General features: G+C 35.0%; 4 protein-coding genes, 1 non-coding gene and 1 pseudogene across 6 annotated transcripts; 3 read left to right on the plus strand and 3 right to left on the minus strand.

Annotated features, from left to right (window-relative positions):
- On the plus strand, positions 1-1,874 carry LOC104701064 (FBD-associated F-box protein At1g61320-like). The gene is made up of 3 exons (XM_010416698.3): positions 1-942; positions 1,183-1,353; positions 1,427-1,874. Exons 1-3 carry the CDS (start codon positions 67-69, stop codon positions 1,718-1,720), a joined length of 1,341 nt encoding a protein of 446 aa, XP_010415000.3. The 5' UTR covers positions 1-66; the 3' UTR covers positions 1,721-1,874.
- Positions 1,875-2,458: 584 nt separating this feature from the next.
- On the plus strand, positions 2,459-5,431 carry LOC104704583 (disease resistance protein ADR2-like; annotated as a pseudogene). Its single transcript, XR_015562735.1, has 4 exons — positions 2,459-3,046; positions 3,166-4,270; positions 4,354-4,650; positions 4,736-5,431. The product of XR_015562735.1 is annotated as a disease resistance protein ADR2-like (transcript).
- A 332-nt stretch (positions 5,432-5,763) lies between these two features.
- On the minus strand, positions 5,764-8,485 carry LOC104793861 (uncharacterized). The gene is made up of 9 exons (XR_015562734.1): positions 8,211-8,485; positions 7,994-8,130; positions 7,591-7,830; positions 7,278-7,481; positions 7,105-7,197; positions 6,817-6,918; positions 6,353-6,649; positions 6,212-6,262; positions 5,764-6,117 (listed from the first exon to the last, which is right to left on the minus strand). It is a non-coding gene; the product is annotated as an uncharacterized LOC104793861 (transcript).
- Positions 8,486-8,922: 437 nt separating this feature from the next.
- LOC147941266 (uncharacterized) lies at positions 8,923-12,721 on the minus strand. The gene is made up of 3 exons (XM_087460181.1): positions 12,146-12,721; positions 9,415-11,733; positions 8,923-9,323 (listed from the first exon to the last, which is right to left on the minus strand). The coding sequence occupies exons 2-3, from the start codon at positions 11,724-11,726 to the stop codon at positions 8,996-8,998; spliced, it is 2,640 nt and encodes an 879-aa protein (XP_087316307.1). The 5' UTR covers positions 11,727-11,733; positions 12,146-12,721; the 3' UTR covers positions 8,923-8,995.
- Positions 12,722-14,816: 2,095 nt separating this feature from the next.
- Positions 14,817-15,320, plus strand: LOC147941267 (uncharacterized). The gene is made up of 2 exons (XM_087458449.1): positions 14,817-14,890; positions 14,993-15,320. Exons 1-2 carry the CDS (start codon positions 14,817-14,819, stop codon positions 15,318-15,320), a joined length of 402 nt encoding a protein of 133 aa, XP_087314575.1.
- Positions 15,321-15,647: 327 nt separating this feature from the next.
- LOC104701065 (UDP-D-xylose:L-fucose alpha-1,3-D-xylosyltransferase 3) lies at positions 15,648-18,233 on the minus strand. Its single transcript, XM_010416699.3, has 5 exons — positions 17,601-18,233; positions 17,262-17,423; positions 16,961-17,182; positions 15,995-16,203; positions 15,648-15,884 (listed from the first exon to the last, which is right to left on the minus strand). Exons 1-5 carry the CDS (start codon positions 18,069-18,071, stop codon positions 15,785-15,787), a joined length of 1,164 nt encoding a protein of 387 aa, XP_010415001.1. The 5' UTR covers positions 18,072-18,233; the 3' UTR covers positions 15,648-15,784.
- Positions 18,234-20,254: the final 2,021 nt, after the last annotated feature.

Raw genomic sequence — 20,254 nt, forward strand, 5'->3', positions numbered from 1 at the left:
TTGAAACTCCATAATCTTCCTGAGCTCATTTTATTTGCTACCAAAGTCCAGAAAAAAAAAATCAAAATGTCAGAATCCTCAAACAAACAACTCAAAGTCCTTCAAAATCTTCCTGATGAACTTATGGTGCGTTCCTTGTCGTTTCTTCCCATCCAATCACTTTTACAAACTCGTGTTGTGTCCAAACTATTCAGGCACACAGAGATACGGTCTCTCGATCTTGATTTTAGCAGAATATTTTCTGTAGAACGAAGTCAGTTAGAGGTTACTAATATCATCCAGAATGTTTTTAACAAACACGAAGGAATGGAGATAAACCGATTTGTTTTGTGTCCCGAAGGTATCGATTGGGAGGAGTCGGTAACCTCGTGGATCAATACATGTATTGGTAAAAATATCCAAGAGATAGTGTTGGATTTCTCAAAATCTAGGGAAGTTGTGGAGATCCCTATCGATTTCTCAGCTATTAAGACACTAACAGTATTGAATCTACGATGGTGTAAATTTGATGAAATACCAAACAATTCTCCCGAAGGTTTGAAGCTCCTGAAGAAACTCTCGCTTGTGCGAACTATGACGACGAAAGAGATGGTGGATGCAATTTTTACAAACTGCATCCACCTTGAGTTGCTTGAACTAATTGAATGTGGCATTTATGGGATATTGACCATACCCGCTCCTAATCATAAGAAGTTCAAGTCGTTGGTCTTGTCTACTATGACAAATATCACCGACATCGTTGTGCATGCACCCACTCTCGAATACTTCAAGTATGAAGGATATGTCACAAATATAACATTTTCGACAACAGATGCACTAAAAGAGGCAAATATCCACTACAAGAGGAATCGACATATTTATGATCCTTCTGACATGGTGATTTCTAACATGAAAGACTATACAAAAGTTTATGTCCTTGCAACGACAAACATCTTTCTTGAGGTAATTTTCTATTCTGAATTTAAATATTTTTAAGTACTAGATGGAGAAGTTTCACTAAAATATGATCTTATTCCTTAAACCTTTAGATAGTTTTCTTGTTACATGCAGCCATTATTCTTAAATTAGTTGGATGTTTTCTTACATGCATTATTCTTAATGTAATTTTCACAATTGTTTTCATATAAATGTCTTCATTATCTTTTGTTCATAACCTTTTTAATTAACACATATAATTTTTAGGCTCTCATTAAAAGACATGTAGGAGGAGGAAGACTGGAAAGAAAGGGTACTTTCAAGTTTGAGAACTTAACAGATTTCAAGATTTCCTTTAACGCTCGATCATTTTGTACTCTTTTCGAAATTGCTGAATTCCTCAATGACTGTCCTAAAGTGGAACGGCTTGTGATCGACGTAAGTTCATAAGTTCATTAATACACCAATGGGCTTCATAAGTTCATTAATACAGTTTTCTTGTTATGTACAGATTCAAAACTTTGAATTTGCAGACCGATTGGAATTTTGGGAGATTCATCTGAAGGAAGATATTGAGAACAACAACTATCTTTTCATGTTTCTCAATGAAGTCAAGATCATCGGCTATAAAAATCACTGGCATGAGCTTGATATTGTAGAGTTCTTTGTCAAGAATGCACCAGCTCTAGTCAAGGTTGACCTGGAGATGCCTAAAAATTCAAAAACCAAAGTTCACCAACCAGATAATGCAAGGATCAATGTCATTACAAGCAAATTTCCAGCGATTAAAGTTACAGAAGTTTAAAGTCAAGTTGTGCCGAAGCATATCAACTATAATAGCTCTTTTGATGTATTTGAAATTCAGTGTTTTTATGTTGTTTTAATTTCTGAACTCTCAGATTTAAACTCTATTGTTTATCTCTTTGTTTATTTTAAAATTTGAACTGTTCTTCTATCTTCTTTCTTACTGTCAAACTTATTAATCATGAGGGAAGATTTAGTCATTAATTAGCCAGCCCGGATAAGGTCTGTGTCCGAAGATATGAAGAATTAAATTATAGGACAAATTTAAGATAATGTTATTAGTTTGAAATGGTAGATAACATGAGTTAGATTTCTCCAGAGCGAAAAAATTATGGCGATGCCACCTCGGTCTGCATGAGCAAAAGTGTCGTCAAGACTTTTTCAGCAACTTCGTCCACTTTGAGTTGTTTGAGGTCATAAGAAGTTTAAGTCACTAGTCATGTCCTCTATGCTAAATCTCTTTGTATGCACCCACTCTTGAATGCTACAAGTATGATGGAAAATCCATATTTTGAGAGTAGATTTAAGATCAAATAAAAGAGTAAGAAAAATCATATATTTATGTTTGAATTAGATAGAAAAATTTTATAAAAATTAGATAAAATTTGTAAATGTTTTTTTTTTCCAAAAACCTTTTATATAATTTAGTAAAGTCAAAACAAGATTCCTTTCACCATTTTAAAGGACGAAAGAAAAAGAAAACAAGTAGAAGAAAACAATCATTGATGATTCTGAACGACTCTCTCATGGCTTCTTCTTCTTCTTCTTCTTCTTCTTCTTCTTCTTCTTCTTCTTCTTCTTCTTCTTCTTCTTCTTCTTCTTCTTCTTCTTCTTCTTCTTCTTCTTCTTCTTCTTCTTCTTCTTCTTCTTCTTCTTCAGCTCGCACTTGGAGATACAGGGTCTTCACAAGCTTCCACGGACCAGACGTCCGCAAAACATTTCTCAGTCATCTACGCAAACAGTTCAGTTACAATGGGATCACGATGTTCGATGACAATGGGATCGAGAGAAGCCAAATCATCGCCCCAGCTCTCACATAAGCGATTCGAGATTCGAGGATCGCGATCGTATTGCTCTCGAAGAACTACGCTTCTTCAAGCTGGTGTTTGGATGAGCTATTGGAGATCTTGAACTGCAAAGAAGAGGTAGGTCAAATAGTGATGACTGTCTTCTACGGAGTAGATCCTTCTCATGTCCGGAAACAAACCGGAGATTTCGGGAGTGTTTTCGATGAAACTTGTGCTCGTAGTACAGAGGAGAAGAGGCAAAAATGGAGCCAAGATTTGACCTCTGTGGGCAACATCGCTGGAGAACACTTCCAAAACTGGTTCGTAATTGTTTTTGATATATAATAATAATCTGAATTATATATTTGTTACTACTTCTGTTTTGGAGTGTGTTTAATTGTTTATTAAAGATAAATCTATTTATTCTCTTTTTGATTAGGTGTCAAAAAGTATTAGTAACAGAGGAGTGTTCTCTTTGTGATGTTTCAGATAAACTCAATGTGACACCGTCTAGGGATTTTGATGGCATGGTTGGACTAGATGATCATTTGAGTAAAATGGTGTCTTTGCTTGATTTAGATCATGATGAAGCTAAGATCGTTGGGATCTCTGGTCCTGCAGGGATTGGTAAGAGTACAATTGCCAGAGCTTTACATAGTATGTTATCAAACAGGTTTCAGCATACTTGTTTTATGGATAACCTTCGTGAGAATTATAAGGTTGGTCTTGTTGACTATGGTATGAAGTTGCGTTTACAAGAGAAGCTTCTTTCAGAGCTTTTGAACTTAAATGGCATTTGGATATCTCATTCAGGTGTGATACAAGAAAGGCTACATGACCAGAAGGTTCTTATTATTCTTGATGATGTGGAGAGTCTAGATCAACTTGAGGCTTTGGCTAATACTATGTGGTTTGGTCCAGGGAGTAGAGTCATAGTGACCACTGAAAAAAAAGAGGTCTTACAGCAACATGGTATCAGTGACAGTGATATATACCATGTGGGTTTTCCATCAAGTAAAGAAGCTTTAATGATCTTTTGTCAATCTGCATTTAGACAAATCTCTCCACCTCATGGGTTTAGGAATCTAGCGGTCGGAGTTACAGAGATTTGTGGTAACCTTCCATTGGCTCTGCATGTTTTGGGGCCATCATTGCAGGGAAAGAACTATGCTGACTGGATAGATGAACTACCAAGATTGCAAACTTGTCTTGATGGGAGGATTGAGAGTGTATTAAAAGTGGGCTACGACAGTTTACATGAGAAAGATCAAGCTCTGTTTCTCTATATTGCAGTTTTCTTCAATCATAAACATGTTGATTATGTGAAAACCATGCTGGCGAAAACTAACATGGATGTTAGACTTGGGTTAAAGATACTAGCCAACAGACATCTCATACACATAGGTCATGGCCCTAAAAGTATAGTGGTAGTGCACCGTTTGCTACAAGTTATGGCTAGACAAGTCATTTCCAAACAAGAGCCTTGGAAACGTCAGATTCTTGTAGATACTCAAGAGATTTTTTATGTTTTGGAAAATGGAGAGGTACGCTTTATGTTTTGTATTACCATGTTTATTCACTGCTGTTTAAGCACTAACAAGTTTTGCTGTGGAATATTTTTGTTTAGGGGAATGGGTCAATTGTAGGAATATCATTTAACGTAGGAGAGATCAACAAATTAACAATAAGCACTCGAGCTTTTGAAAGAATGCACAATCTTTTCTTCTTGAAAGTTTACGATCCGTGGGTAACTGGAAAAAACCAACTGCACATTCCAGAGGAGTTGGATTATCTTCCTCGCTTAAGGTTACTACATTGGGATGCATACCCGAGAAAGACTCTTCCTCATAGATTTTGCCCAGCAAGTCTCGTCGAACTCGACATGGCGTCTAGCAAACCCGAGGCGCTATGGGACGGAACTCAGGTTAGTTAGTTAGTTATGTGTGTTGATATGAAAAGACAGAACTGACAAGGTGTTTTGTCATTATGTTCTGATTTTTGACTTTCAGCCGCTTGCAAATCTCAAGAAGATGAATCTCGCTAGGTCATATAGTTTGAAGAAACTTCCAGATCTTACAAATGCTACAAATCTAGAGAGATTGGATTTGTATGAATGCATTGCTTTGGTAGAGCTTCCATTTTCACTTTCAAATCTTCGTATACTGAACTACTTAGAGACGAATAATTGCAGAAGTCTAGAAATCATTCCAACTCTCGTCAACTTGGCATTTCTAAAAGAAATCAAGATGATGGGATGCACTCGTTTGAGAAGCTTTCCAGATGTTCCTACCAACATCGATACGCTCTCGGTAATGGAGACAACGGTTAAAGAATGTCCCGCATCACTTAGGGATTTATCTCATCTTAAGTCTTTTGATATAAGTGGCAGCGTAAATCTCAAGACCTTTTCAATACATCTCCCCACGAGTGTAACAGAGCTACACCTAGATCATTGTGGTATTGAGAGTATTACAGACTGCATCAAACACTACAAGAAACGAGGTTGATTGGGTCATTTATTTTGCTTGATTACATCAGTTTTTGATTGATGCAAACGAAATTACATCGGTTGTTTAAGTGACTCTGATATTGATGACTGTCATACTTTGGGTCAGTTTAAACAAGTGATGCAACTATTTCCATCAATTGATGGAATTGATGTTAACTTGTGTCACTTGAATAAATGAAGTTAATTTTAATATCAATTAGTATAACTGATATAAATATTTGTATCGGTTATGACAATTGATGTTAAATATTTGTATCAATTTTTCTAATTGATGTAATAATTGTATCAATTATAAATAAGTGACATTAAATTTACTGTCAGTTTTTATTAGTGATTGGAATAATAGTTTCATTTATCATGAACTGATATTAATTTTTGTATCACATGTAAACGACACTGATGTATTGGTTTTGGGTCATTTTTTTAATCGACCATAAATGATTTACATCATTTGTAAATGATATTAAAAGTTTTTTTTAATTAAATTATATACAGAATTAAAATATGCATAATATACATATTAGTATCTTAATTGCAAATCATTATATTAGTGCAAATTCCAAGACAAATAATCCACTACAACACATCGTCTAAATTTATAAAACAGAAATCCTAAGAGAAGTTTAAACTAATAAAAGTAGAAAAAGATGAAGATATGTTTATAACAAAGATAGGTCAACTAACTCCATGCCCATTGCCTGAAAATCCATTGTTGTTCCGACCATTGACGTTTCGGCCATTAGTATTCCACTGTTGCCATTCAGACGATTGACGTTCAGAGCCATTGATGTTCAGACCATTGACGTTCATGCCAATTTCATTCATACCATTGACGTTCAAACCATTGCCATTCTGGTTTTCATTGAATTCATTTCCTCTTTCCTAAAAAGAAACATATATCACCAAAAACCCAATGTATTACTCATTTATAAACATGAGTTCTCCACAAATTTAAAACTTAGAAAGTTATATTTACCTGAGAAGATGAAGAGCTTATTATATTCGCATAAGTTGCCCATGTAGGTGCCTAAAATATTAATACAAATATTAGAGTTAAAACAACTACAAATTATTGATGCCACATAATCTGTAAGGAAAAGAATATCATAACATATACCTGATCGCTAGTAGTTGTACTCAACAGCTGTTGTAAGATTCTTGTCAGATTTTTAACATTATTCTCTAATGATGCCATCTTTGTTCTCATCTGAACAACTTCAGCATTCTCAGCCTCAGTTCTTGCTGCCGTAGAGCGCTTGAAAAACTTTGAGGGAGTAGGTCCACGACCAACACAACGTACTCTACCAGAACGCTCTGGACCAAACACTCGAGAATATTCATCATTCAAACTAGCTGGCATATTGCTTGTGACTTGCGTTGATGGATTTTGGGTCATCAAAATTCTTAGCTCATCCTAGCAATTGCAATTAATATATCAAGAACATGTACAGTCAAACCACAAGTAAATCCATAGAAAATACAATCTCACATGTTTATAATATCGATAACTATAAAGCTTGCTAACCATCTACGTTACCCAAAACACTAACAAAGAATATTATTAAAAAGAAGGAAACTAACCGCATGCCTTTTAACCTCCTCAGTTACGAAATTTCCATCAGATTTCTTGCGAGTCTCAATGAAGAATTCTGCTCGGCATGGTGTTTTTCCAGTCACATTTTTCTTTATTCAAAAGCACATGTAAAATCATCAAACAATGTTAGTTCCTCCTGTTTACACATACGATACAATAAAGGGTGACAAGACGATAAAAACAACTAACTAACACTTACATAACAAGTAATTAAAAGTAGAAGAGAACTCAAGAAACATATACCAAACAACTGACATTAATGATTGGTTACTCACAATTTCACGTCTTTTTCTAGCAAAACTCTTTCTCCCACATGAATGAGGCATGGTATGGTTGCTTCGGCTTTTGATGTTTCGATCTCGTACTCTCTTGAATCAAATGTTGACAAGATGTTATTTTAAGCTAAAATAGCATTTAAATATATAAATAATCAGTATAAAAACTATACCCTCCACTTATCAGTGAACCTCGTGGTAACAAAGTCATGCCATTGGTCTTCAGGTATATCAGTAGGACGATTCTCCAATGTTTGAGCTTGATCATTTTGTTTATAATCTCTCCAAAGACGCAATTTTAAATCTTTACACCTGCTTCCTAGTACACCAATCACATAATCCTTTCTTGTCTCAGGATCATCAAACCAAAATTTGTTCTACAAAAATTACGAGAAGTTCTTGGTTAGCTATACTTGAAATGTATGACACACAATAATCCTTAACCCTTATTAAACGAAAAGAAATTTACAAAATGAAAGTGTTTACCTGGATTACTTCCCATGCCTTTGCTTTTTTTGTGAGAACTGAACAATCTCCAATCACTGTAGTTAATGGGTAACAAGTTCACATCAGTACTCAGCTGACCTAACCATGATCCAAGTAAGCCTCCAGAATCTTCATCAGGTTGACCGCTATCTTCATCGAAGTGAACAATCACTTTACGATCTTGTAACTTCCAAACATCTTTGGTTGTCAGCATTTGGTCTTCTATGTTGTTATCATGATCTATTTTAACAAGTAGAGCTCATACATTAAATATATTCACATTTGATATACGTAGTAATTTAGTAAAATTCCTTAGTAATATATAAAGAATCTAAGCACGTCAAAACTAGAGAGTCATTTTTCACAAAACTTATGAATAACAAAGTACTATATAAAGAATTACCTATTAATTGAATTTTCCATTTGTAACTTTTGCATTCCTGAGCAAGTCGCGGAGGAGAACTGTAAACCTGCTCCAAGTACTGCAAATCTTCTGGTGCTTGTGTCTCTGATTCGGTGAACTGCACTGAATCACTCATCCTGGAAAAAAATAAAGAAACATGTAAGTAACTGATGGAAAGAAAAGGTTCATAATGAGATTGAGAGGAAAACATCAATACAATATACAAGAGTCATATTTATATGATGCTTCAATCAGTCTCCAGAGATGCGGCGGAGGCTGAATTATCTGGATCTCCCATGTCATATAAATCTCTAGGCTGAACAGTAACAACAAACTCCCATTCTTTCTCGTGTGAGTCTTCAACGTAATATACCAGTCTTGCTTGTGAAGCCAATATATATGGCTCATCATCATGATCATCCCCTGTGTGTAACAAGCGTGAAAAATTAACCATCTGATGACCGTAGGGATCTGCTTTATATCCTCGTTCATTGCGAGTATCAGCCCATTTGCATTTGAATAATACAACTCTAAAAGTCTCATAATAGTTCAGCTCTATAACTTCAACTAATTTTCCGTAGTAAGCTACATCTCCTGCTCTAGGGTTACAATCACGAGAGCTTGCATAACTCATTGTTTCAGCAGCCACATAAACACCGCTATTTTGTGTTTTAAGACTATCTTCTCTTGATATTGTGCGAAATTTAAAGCCATTGACATTGTAGGCTGTATACTTCACAACCTTATCAGATGGACCTAGAGCTAAGCACCGTAAATCTTCTGTGATATCATCAATGTCATTCTTCTCAACTCTCTCTTTGACCCATTTTGCAAAATTTATGTGTATTTCTCTGTCAATATCAAGAGCACGGCTTCTCCTATTCCGACGAGATTGATTTCTTGCTAGCTCAGTTCTGAATTTCCTATATACACAACTATATTAGCTTCTACAACAGAGAAGATAAAGACGATATATCCACATTGTCATTGAATGATACAAACTTACTCTCGTAAGTGATCAAGAAGTCGACAATTGACCAATATGTGTCGATGGGCTTGCAATCTCTCCACATAAGTAAGAGTATGAACATGGCCTGCTCCAACAAATCTACCGGAATTTGGAAAAATAACTCCAAGTTCAGAGTTTGGTCTAATACTGTTGTTAACTGTAGGATGATCATCAACCCGGTTTCTCCGATTAAATCTTGTCTCAATATCATCAAGATACATTGAGCAAAATGTCAAACACTCATCAGCTAAATATTGCTCACATATGGAACCCTCTGGTTTAGCACGATTACGAACATATGATTTGAAATGTCCAAGTAACCTGCAGATGAGTGAATCAAGTCCTAGTCAGATGACTGAATGGCCAAACATATTTATATATCTAACTTATATCCAGCTGAAAGAAAATTCACCTCTCAATCGGATACATCCAACGAAATGGGACAGGTCCACCTTTCTTAGCCTCCTCAGTGAGATGTACTATTAAATGTACCATCACTGTAAAAAATGATGGAGGGAATAACATTTCCATTTGACATAGAGTCAGCACAATACGCTCTTGTAATTTATCAAGACCATCCTTATCGAGGACTTTTGCAGATATATCACGGAAAAAGTGACATATCCCAACAATGGCCGAAGTCACTTCTTGTGGCAGTAAGTTCTGAATAGCAATTGGCAGCAAATCTCTCATTATCACGTGACAGTCGTGACTTTTTAAGCCAGATAAATTTTTGTTATTAAGATCAACACACGTTGAAATATTGGAAGCATAACCATCAGGGAATTTCACATTTTTCAAAACATTTAGAAAAATGTCTTTTTCATGATTACTCAGAGTAAAACACGCTGCCTGATACTTCTCATTATCATCAGGCCACAAATCAGGACGTATACCAAGCTCCCGAAGATCTTTTCTAGCACTAAGATTATCTTTTGACTTGCTTTTATCATCCAAAACTGTGTTGACTAAATTGTCCAACACATTCTTCTCTATGTGCATGACGTCCAAATTGTGTCGTATCATAACATATTTCCAATAAGGCAAGTCAAAAAGTATACTCCGTTTCTTCCATTGTTGACCATCACGTCTTTGGATGTCACTTCGATCTCTCTTTCTCCCAACTTGACTAACTCTCTTGCCAAAAGTAACATTCACGTTTTCAAGTTGATGCAGTACTGTAGAACCTGATGGTGTAATTGGTGGAGATCGGGTATCTATTGTTCCATCAAAATCAGCCATATTGTGCCGATAACTATGATCTAAAGGAAGAAAACGACGATGACCCATAAAACAATGCTTTTTCCCATGGCGTAACCGTCGACCGTTGGCATCATAGTTACAACTTGGACATGCTAATGCTGTATATGTGTTCCAACCAGACAAATTTCCAAGTCCGGGAAAGTCACTAACTGTCCACATAATGGCTGCTCGCATGTCAAACATCTGATTTGAGGAAGCGTCTAGAGTCTTGATCCCATCAAACCACAATTCTTTCAACTCTTTGACAAGTGGCTGCAAATAGACATCAATATCATTGCCAGGCATTTGCTTTCCAGGAATAATCATAGACAGGATCATTGATGTTTGATTCATACATATCCACGGGGGAAAGTTATACGGAAATAAGATCACTGGCCAAATGCTATAACTTGTACTCATTGTACCAAATGGATTAAAACCATCAGAAGCCAAGCCAAGTCGAACATTTCTTGGGTCACATGCAAATTCAGGATATTGTAGATCAAATGCTTTCCAAGCCTCTCCATCTCTGGGATGTCTAAGCTTACCATCATTGTTACTATCAGTTGCATGCCATCTCATGTCAGTAGCAGTTTTTGACGACATAAACAAGCGCTGTAGACGTGGTTTCAAAGGGAAATAACGCAAAACCTTTGCAGGTAGTTGTTTCCTTTTCTTTTCTGATCCAGCTTGCTCATTACTTGCAGAATTATTTTTCTTCCATCTAGATGTTTCACAAACTACGCAAGTTTGTCTTTCTGCATTCTCTTCCCAGTACAACATGCAGTTATTTGGGCAAGCATGAATGGACGTGGATGTCAAAACTAACTTGCGAATAACTCTTTTCATATCATTGAATGAATCTGGTAATTTTGCATGTGCAAATGCTTCCTTAAGCAAATCAAGAATCATAGATATCCCTTTGTCGCTGATTCCACACATGACTTTGATATGATACAGCTTTAGCAGAAATGATAACTTAGTGAAGTTATTACATCCTTCATATAGCTCTTGATTAAAATCAGCCATCAACTCTTCAAAACCTTCTCCCCTTTCAAAGTGTTCCCTTGAAGATTCTGGTCCATCTATGTTCGTTGCTTGGTCAGACGAACCAGATCCATCACATGCATTCATATTGACATCTGGGAAGATGTCATCCAATAGATTCGAAGTAGAAGTAAACTCAACTGGAGCATTGTTTACTGGAGGATTGTTTACTGGAGAAGGCATTTCTGTGGTAGTCCCTCTGTTCTCAATCTCCTCTCCATGTAATACCCAGTTAGTATAAGAACTTATAAAACCATAACACATCAAATCTCCTTCAATGTCTTGCTTCGACTTGGATTTAGCTAGAGAGCAGCGATTACACGGACATTTCATCATTTCTGCCTTTGATTTACCAAAGGCAAAATCCAAAAAATTCTTCACTCCTAATATATAATCTTGAGACAAACGATGTTTTCTTATCCATGATTTGTCCATGACAAACCTAAAAAGAATCATGTATTCTTTTTAACAAGAAACTTAATTTCTATTGCAAAACAAGATCACGAGAAGCTAAACTAGATTTAGTATTCTCCACGACAGAAAACGCCAGTGGAGAAAAAAATTAAAAAATCAAGAATTGAGGATTAACTTCTATCAGGATAAACGACATTCAAACAGTGAAATAATTTTTGTGATATAACCTTAATCTGCAATTTTGATAGTACTTGCGGCATGAATCCTTAACTAATCAACAATTCACAAATAAATTCTCAGATTTCAAAGCCACACAACCATGAAATCGGATTTCAAAGCCACATATACAACAATTTAATTCTCCAAACCATTCTAAAATTCTCTACTTTTTCAACCACAAAAGAATTAGTAAATTAAAAACACAAGTGTATAGTAGTTACCTTGTTTGCAGTTGGATTTCAGATTTTTTTCTCTCCTTCTCCCAGAAAGCTGTAGAAACCTTAGTGAAAATAATATTGTGAACAAATCATGACCAACTAATAAATCCTTCGATCGTGGTATACTCCCGCTTCAGAAGACCCAAAAAAAAATTCATAGCGGGAATATAAAAAGATCGGGGAAAAGATTAATGTTTATCAAAAGATTGTCATTTATATATATGTTTGTTTAAAAAATATATCAAACGAAGCTAAATAACCGCACACAATTGAAAATAACCAATGTAAATGAATAAAATAAAATTAATTTTTAGAGCTAAAATATATTTAAGGAATTGATATAAGTTAAACAGAAAAATATGATGAATCCATATTCCAAACGTGGCCGCATCTGTGGGGATTATGCGCTTGAAAATACATTACCAACACATGCAATTCATCTGGGCAGCTGTTCGTGACACTACAGCTCTGAAATTTATCCAAAACTAGCAAAAAATACATATAGCGAATAATTATTGATATAAAATGCTTAAAATTGGAAGCGGCTTTTTACAAAAAAAAAAAAAAAATGGAAGCGGCAAGGTTTTTTAGGAGAAGACGAGTTGCAGACAGGTTAATGAAGGTGGTGACGAGGAGATGACAGTTTTGTCCCTCATTAGAGAAAACAAATTGGAAAATAAAATATATGATGAAATTGGATTTAGGTATCGAACCCAGTCTATCACATTGGATATGAGTATCTCTACCAATTGACACAATTAAACTTTATATAAGACTTTCGTCATCATAGTATATCTTTATTTGTGATGAAATTTCTTATGAATAATTAAATAGATTACATGTCTATGAATAACCAATTTTCGTTAATTAATTGTATATGTCGACGATTATAAAGGACACGAATTCAGATTAAGTGGCATCAAATTATGTATCAGTTTTAAAAATTGAAACTATGTTTACATCGTTTTTCTATTGATATTAAAAAGTTTACCAGATATATCAATTATTTAACTGATGCAAATTTATATATTTGTGTTGATTTGTTTCTAAGTGACGTAAACTAATATGGATTAACGTCAATTTTATTTAACTGACCCTAAATAGAAAATGATTACGTCAATTTTATATAACTGACGTCAAATCAGCCGCTACTTACCTCAATTATTTTAAACGTCACTAAACCACATATTTAGCATCACTATTTATTAAGTGATTCAAAATGAAGTCGTTTAATTTGTTGACGTAATATTAGTGATGCTATAAGCCTCGTTTCTTGTAGTGAAAGGTCTTCATAATCTACGTGTCCTTGCTCTTACATACTGCAAGAAACTCACGTCATTGCCAAAGCTCCCCGGTTCGCTCGAATGGCTACGAGCAAACCATTGTAAATCATTAGAGAGAGTAAGTGGCCCTTTAAAACCTCCAAATGCAGAACTCGACTTCAGCAACTGCTTCAAACTAGGTCGACAAGCACGACGAGCGATTACTCAAGAAGGTTTTGTTAGCGGGCGGGCTCTCTTACCAGGGAGAAAAGTACCTACAGAGTTCCAGCACCGAGCCAGAGGAAATAAGTTAACAATTCCTCATTCTGATTTCTACAGGTTTAAGGTTTGCATCGTGATTTCTAAAGAGTTCGATCATAAAACCAGAGACTCTACTATAGTTTCAAGACTATTATGTCGTTGCACTGTCGGCAACTCAGTGAACTCCACTGACATGAAGTTCGTCCTTAACGATGTCTACAAATATCGAATGGAACATCTGTTTGTATTTCATATATTGGACATCTATCCGTTGCCATTTTTTAACCCCTCTAGCAGAGAGATAGTTCTCGAATTCAGCAGCATATGCCAAGATTTCGACATTATTGAATGTGGTGTCCAGATCTTGACGGAGGAAACAGATGGAAACAACATTGAGGGATCTGGAGATGAAGATGACGACAATGACCTCTTGGATACACATGAATCCGAATCATCAGACAAAGAAGAGAGATACATAACTGAATCAGTAGAAGTGTCCAAAGACAAAGATGAGGATATCGCCGACGACAGTGGCTCCGAATCCATATCCAAGAAGCATCCAAGGAAGAGGACGTTGACAAGTGCTACTACTAATCTTAAGAAATGGATTCTCTGTTTTTTTCTCTTTTTGTTTCTTTGTTCTTTGCTTTTCTTAAAATTCTCAACCATCTTTGATCTTCTCTAACATTTTGTGACCATGTCGTAAAAGTTCATTCGCTTCATATGGACATTAGCAAAACTTGAATTATTTAGCTTTATAACTTCCTTTTAAAGAAACGTTTAAGTATACTGGTTGGTGTTTTAATTAACTCCATGCATTAGTTACTTATTTTTCATGTGATAAATAATGGGTTGTGAAAAACTGGAGATAGATTATCGTTATAATTTTGAATTTTAAGTATACTGTATATAGTAGATATAAATTTTGCCTATGATATTTAATGGATCGAATTTTAATATAGTTGTAATTATCTATTCTTGAAATTTATTTGGTCTATAGTTTAATTTATTAAATATAATCTCAATCAGACTATTGTACCAGAGAGACGACCTATATATATAAAAACCTAATGGGTATAGCCTATACCGTATAGGCAATCTTCGATTACCTCATCAATAACAACCAGTTATAAATTAATCGAAGAAGCTCCATGACTACGAAGCCTACTTATACCATCGTTGATGAATCTCCTCCTACTCCTCCTAGCCCTCTCCGTGAATGGTGGTAAGGCTCAATATCCGTTAATAATATTATGTAACATAACCAACATAACAATGATTATATAAACCGAATTATCTGATCCTCTTAATGGTTTGGTTGTTGCAGGGTGAACAGCAACCTAAAATTCGATATTGCGATGAATATCATCATACTAATCCTCAACATTGCAACGACCAAGTATGTAATAGCCCACAAGATTCCCTTAACAGCAGGTGCTACATTTCTCTCTATTTCGATGGATTCGGCTGTTCTCTTCCTCTTGACTTGGCAAGCTGCAGAATATATGGATGATTCAGTACGTGATTCCTACTTGTTGGGACGTACCTTTCAGACTTTAGGCTTTGGTTATTTCCTCGACCTCTTCTATGCTATCTCTCCTCACTTGGCTCTAGGCTTGGGTATACCTTGTTTGATATTACTGTTTAAGGTGTAAAACTTTAGGGTTTCCTTTCTCTATTTTTTTTGTTTTCCCTTTCTCCTCAAGTTTTCTATTTTAGACTATCAATTGTATTCAAAAATATTTGATCCTTATTTTTCGTTATTTCTTCTATCTAATCAAATTTGAAATACCATAACAAACCAATATATGCTTTTGAATACAATTAGTTGTTGTTTTTTTTTTTTTTTGATGAAATGAATACGTAGATTTGTTCAAAAGATTTTCTAAATCTCTGAAAATCTTACGAGTGCAACAAATTTTTTTCTTTTTAAAGCACTAATTAATAAAAAAGGATATTAATTTATCTATAATATATCATAATTGCTTGGTTAACGTATATTATTATGATGAGAGACTGCTTTGAACATGTATCTAAGTAATCAAAATCGAGTTTGAATAAATCTATATCCGCAACAATTTCGAGATCCTATACTTGTTGTACATATAAGAAGTCTTCTCTAAGGTAACTTCTGTTTCTTGCCCCTGGTTCTCCTCTGTTTTCTCCCTGTTTTCCTCTGATTTTTCCCTTCAGTAGTATTCTGCTGCTCTTGATATATCCTGCAAAGCGAAACGAAAGAGCAATTGATATTGTTGTTAGTCTCAAGATAACAACAGAAGGAGAGAGAGAGCTAGTGACAAAATATGTTTTGGTGTATTCAAATTTTTACTTTAATATTCCTAGTGGAGACTCAAGAGCATGATCATCGAGTAGCCATAGGTTAAAATCTTGAAAGCGTTTCATCTTCTTGTCGTAACCGATAATGTAGTTATTGTGGACTATGACATGTTTCCCCTTTGTCTCATTAACCCATGTCTCATTCCTGAAGTACAATCCTCCTGATGGGAAAGCTGATTGTGGAAGCAAGTAGGCATCTACCTGTTTAATAGAAGATCACAACAAGAGTTGAGTATGAATTAGAACAACTAAAACCAACATCAGAGATTAAAACCAAATTAAGTCGTGGGGAAGGGTAAACGACCAAAATCAACTCCAACTATTTGTCAAACGCTTTTTCATATCCAGACTTCAATATCCTGCAAATAACTATTAAAGTTCAAATTTGCTACCTGAACTATATGAAGTGTTGTCAATTTCAACATATGTTCGAACAATATTAAGTCCGAGTTTAACAGTGCTGAGTCAGACGACTCGTGGCGTCCATGTGGCACTGAGATTGAATAAAACGACGTCGTTTTGGTCATTTTCGGTGTGTTGTGGTTGCTACGAAATGACCAAAACGATGCATTGTAGTTAGTTCTAGTGTCACGTGGACGTCACAGGTTGTCTAACTCAATTCCGCTAAACTCTGATTTAAAATTATTTAAACAAATGTTAAAATTAAAATTGACAACATTTCATATAATGCAGGTAGCAAATTTAAATTTTAATACTGTTCGTGTTGTTATTTGGATAGTACTGAAGTTTAGGTATGAAAAAGCGTTCGACAAATAGTTGAGGTTGATTTTGGCCGTTTACCCGTCGTGCATACTCATAACTCCTCTTAAGTTTACTCTCTAACTCCTAATGTTTACTTAGACCAGCTTTTTTGAATTAATAAACTAGATTTTGATACCATGTTAACTTTAAACTTCCATAAGCAGATGTGGAATTTGGAGGAAGTAACGTTACATACTTGATGAGCTGTTTTGTGAAGTGCTCGATTAAAAGCAGGCTGATCATGTGGTTTCTTTGCCTCGGTGTTAGACCAACGTTGAGCTTGAATCTCCTCAACCCATTTCTTCATTAGAAGCTTTGCACCATCAGTTGAACGCAAGAAAATCATGCAGCTACATACGTAAGTCACTCCGCCTCGACTCAGAGGTGGTAGATCATGGGAGTGATTCAAAGGCTTAACCTGGCAGCACCAAAATCAGATCCAGATCCAAAGATACATAAAGACTCTAAAATGCAATTGATTGAGATATGTTACATACTGCAATCATGTCATCCATGAAGTATACGTCGTGGCTTCCTTGTAAATAGTCAAACGGATCTTGCAACCAGACCATATCCACATCGTTGTACATAACATTGTAACCTAGCTCCAAAATGTTCAAGAGATGTTGTGGCCTCCGAGATGTCAGATTGTAGAAACCCTGATCGAATAATTTAAATTAGTTAAAGAAAGATCCGGTTATTCGCATTCTAGTATGTTTATTCATAGATTATCACATTGGGTGTAACTTTTTTCGTATCAAAGTGATTGTTATGAATACTAAAGTTAAGTATATTAATATAGCAAGCTGATAAAGGTGATAACACTTTGTTTTTACCTGTGAACCAAATTTGTGTGCGGACTGAGGATCCAACGCTGGAGGAATGAGAACAGCATGACCAGGCCACTTCTCGTTGACTTTGTAAAGAGTAGCGTAATCTTCAGCGATCACGAGAACTTTTTCATGATGCTTCTGTCTAGAGATACTAATCAACCAGTTGCTAAGAAAAGGTAAGAAAGGGTAGCTAACGGCACAAACGATCACAGTCTCGTTCTTAGCCACAAACTTAGCGGCTTGAGCAAGGGAATAGTCGCGCCAGTCGGAGATCGATGGTAAAGAAGAAGAAGGAGGAGGAAGAGAAGAAGATGTTGTTGTGTTTGGAAACAGGAACAAGGGAGATTTAGTTAAAGGTAAGAATACACCAAGGATAACAAAGAGAGCTAGAAGGAGAAGGAGGAGGAGACCGTTGCGGTTGAGAAGAGAGATGGGACGGTTTAAGATTGGACGTTGTTGTTGCTGCTGCGCCATGGAGACAAAATTGGAGAGAATTGTTTTTCACAAGTCTTTTGTGATCTGATTCCAAAAATGGGAAAATATGAGAAAGAAACAAAAAAACAAAAAGTCAACGACAATCTTCAGGAGTAACAACGTGTAGAGATACACAATCTGCATTATTAATTATTAATGTATGACAACGTGAAGAGATAACCTACATTATTATATACATGTTTGGTCAGAATTAGTTATCATGTTTAAATGTTGTGTACGTGTAGATGGAAACATCAATAGTTAGTTTACAATTATGTTTATGAAAAAAGAGTACCAAGTAATATCAAGTAATCATAATTTTCTTACTCGTGGGTAAGAATTAGCTGTCAAGTATCATTTTTGTTTAAACTACTCATTTCATATCAGTTGGTTGGAAATTCAAATCCGATTCCGGAAGGGAGAAGACCTATTTTACTCACAGATTTACTAACTGATTACTTTGCATGTCGAGAACCATTGGAAAACTTTACCGACGAATTTTTGACAATATGATGATCCTATGGGTATTTCTAAACGAATTGGCCAAAGATTACTAATGTAAAATTCGATTGAAAATCAAAGGCGGTTCGGATAGATTTTGAATGAAAATATCATTTTCTTGTAATGTGACGACCTATACCATAGTAATCTCATAAGTAGTAATTGTCCGACGTGTCAGACACTAATTAATTAATATTGAACTTTTCAACTCTATATAATAACTAGAATTAAAAAATACAAATATATTAATTCTCTAATCCGATAACATTAGGATATTCAACTTGCATGGACATACTATATTATGTTTCAAAATATATTTTGCTATATTAATTAGCAAAATCGAGTAAAATATTTTCATAAACAGCACAAGTTTTGTTTCCAAATTTAACATATTATCTTTAAAGTTTTTAAAATAGTATTATATTTTAATATTAAATTCTAAACTTTAAAAACTAAATTTAAACTTTTCAAAATTATATCCTAAATATAAAATAAATAATTCAAATATAAAACAAAATCTAAAGTATGTCCATGCAAGTAAGTCAATCTAAAGTATGTCCATACAAGTAAGTCAATTTGTAAAGTGACCTTAGTGCAGTGGCAGAAAATAAGTCAATTTGTAGAAGGCACCATCACACCCAAGACCGAATCCTGATTCATATAAATGTAGGAATTTGGCTAATGAACCAGTTAGTTGTAGCCCAATGACTGACAAAAAAAAGTTTGTGACTCTCAACTTGTTTGTTTAATACTCCTCGGCAACAGGGACACCGTGTCGGCGATGTTACTAGTTGCTAAATATATATGGACGTCGGCTATGTTACTACTACTGAATATGTTGATTCACTGTTATTTTAGGCGACACATAATATGCCTTATATACGTTAGTACGTCACTGTCATTACCATTAAGTGGCTCCTCTCCACACAATTCTCTACATCCTTTGGGCATATTTGTGTTAAGCAATTATAATTGTTTTTTTTTTGTTTACCATCTGACTAGTGGACAAAGTTTGTAGCTCTGGAGTGGTCTCCCCTCCCGAGATGACCTTTAGCAGTTAGCACTAGCTCTGTAAACGGAGTGGATATCCAGGTTTTTTCATGTATTCGTATCTATATCCATATTTGTATTATCCGTGAATTTAGTATTTGTATTCGGATTCGAAATTTTGGATATCTGATATTCGGATATTTGTTAAATATCCAGATATCCCTGAATATCTACGGATATCCGAAAATATAGTCTTTAAATCCTAAATTCATTAATATCATACATAATATGCTTTAAAAGTTTATAATGTAGCTTAAAATTGATACAAAATATAAAAATATAAAAGTTCAAGTGACATCCTTCATTTCCTTTCTTAAATCCTTCTTATAATCTAGCAAAAAAAAGAGAAGAGATTAACCATTTTCCTAACCAAAGAACAAAATTGATCAACTACCTGAACTTAAAATGAGACTAAATATATTTAAAAATGAACACACATTGCTGCATAATCCTAATAGAATCAAGTATAAAATCAAATTCAAATGACGACAATTAATTATGATTAGTACTAGTTAGATTTTCTCTTGATTCTTCTCATCTTCCACACAAGTTCACAGATATTTAAAGCAAGTGAAGTGAACACTTACCAATCCTCAAATATGATCATAGATGTATACTTAGAGACTCCACCT

This window comes from Camelina sativa, chromosome 7, assembly GCF_030686135.1.
Source record: "Camelina sativa cultivar CO46 ecotype springtype chromosome 7, ASM3068613v1".
In the NCBI taxonomy this organism is placed as follows: Eukaryota; Viridiplantae; Streptophyta; class Magnoliopsida; order Brassicales; family Brassicaceae; genus Camelina; species Camelina sativa.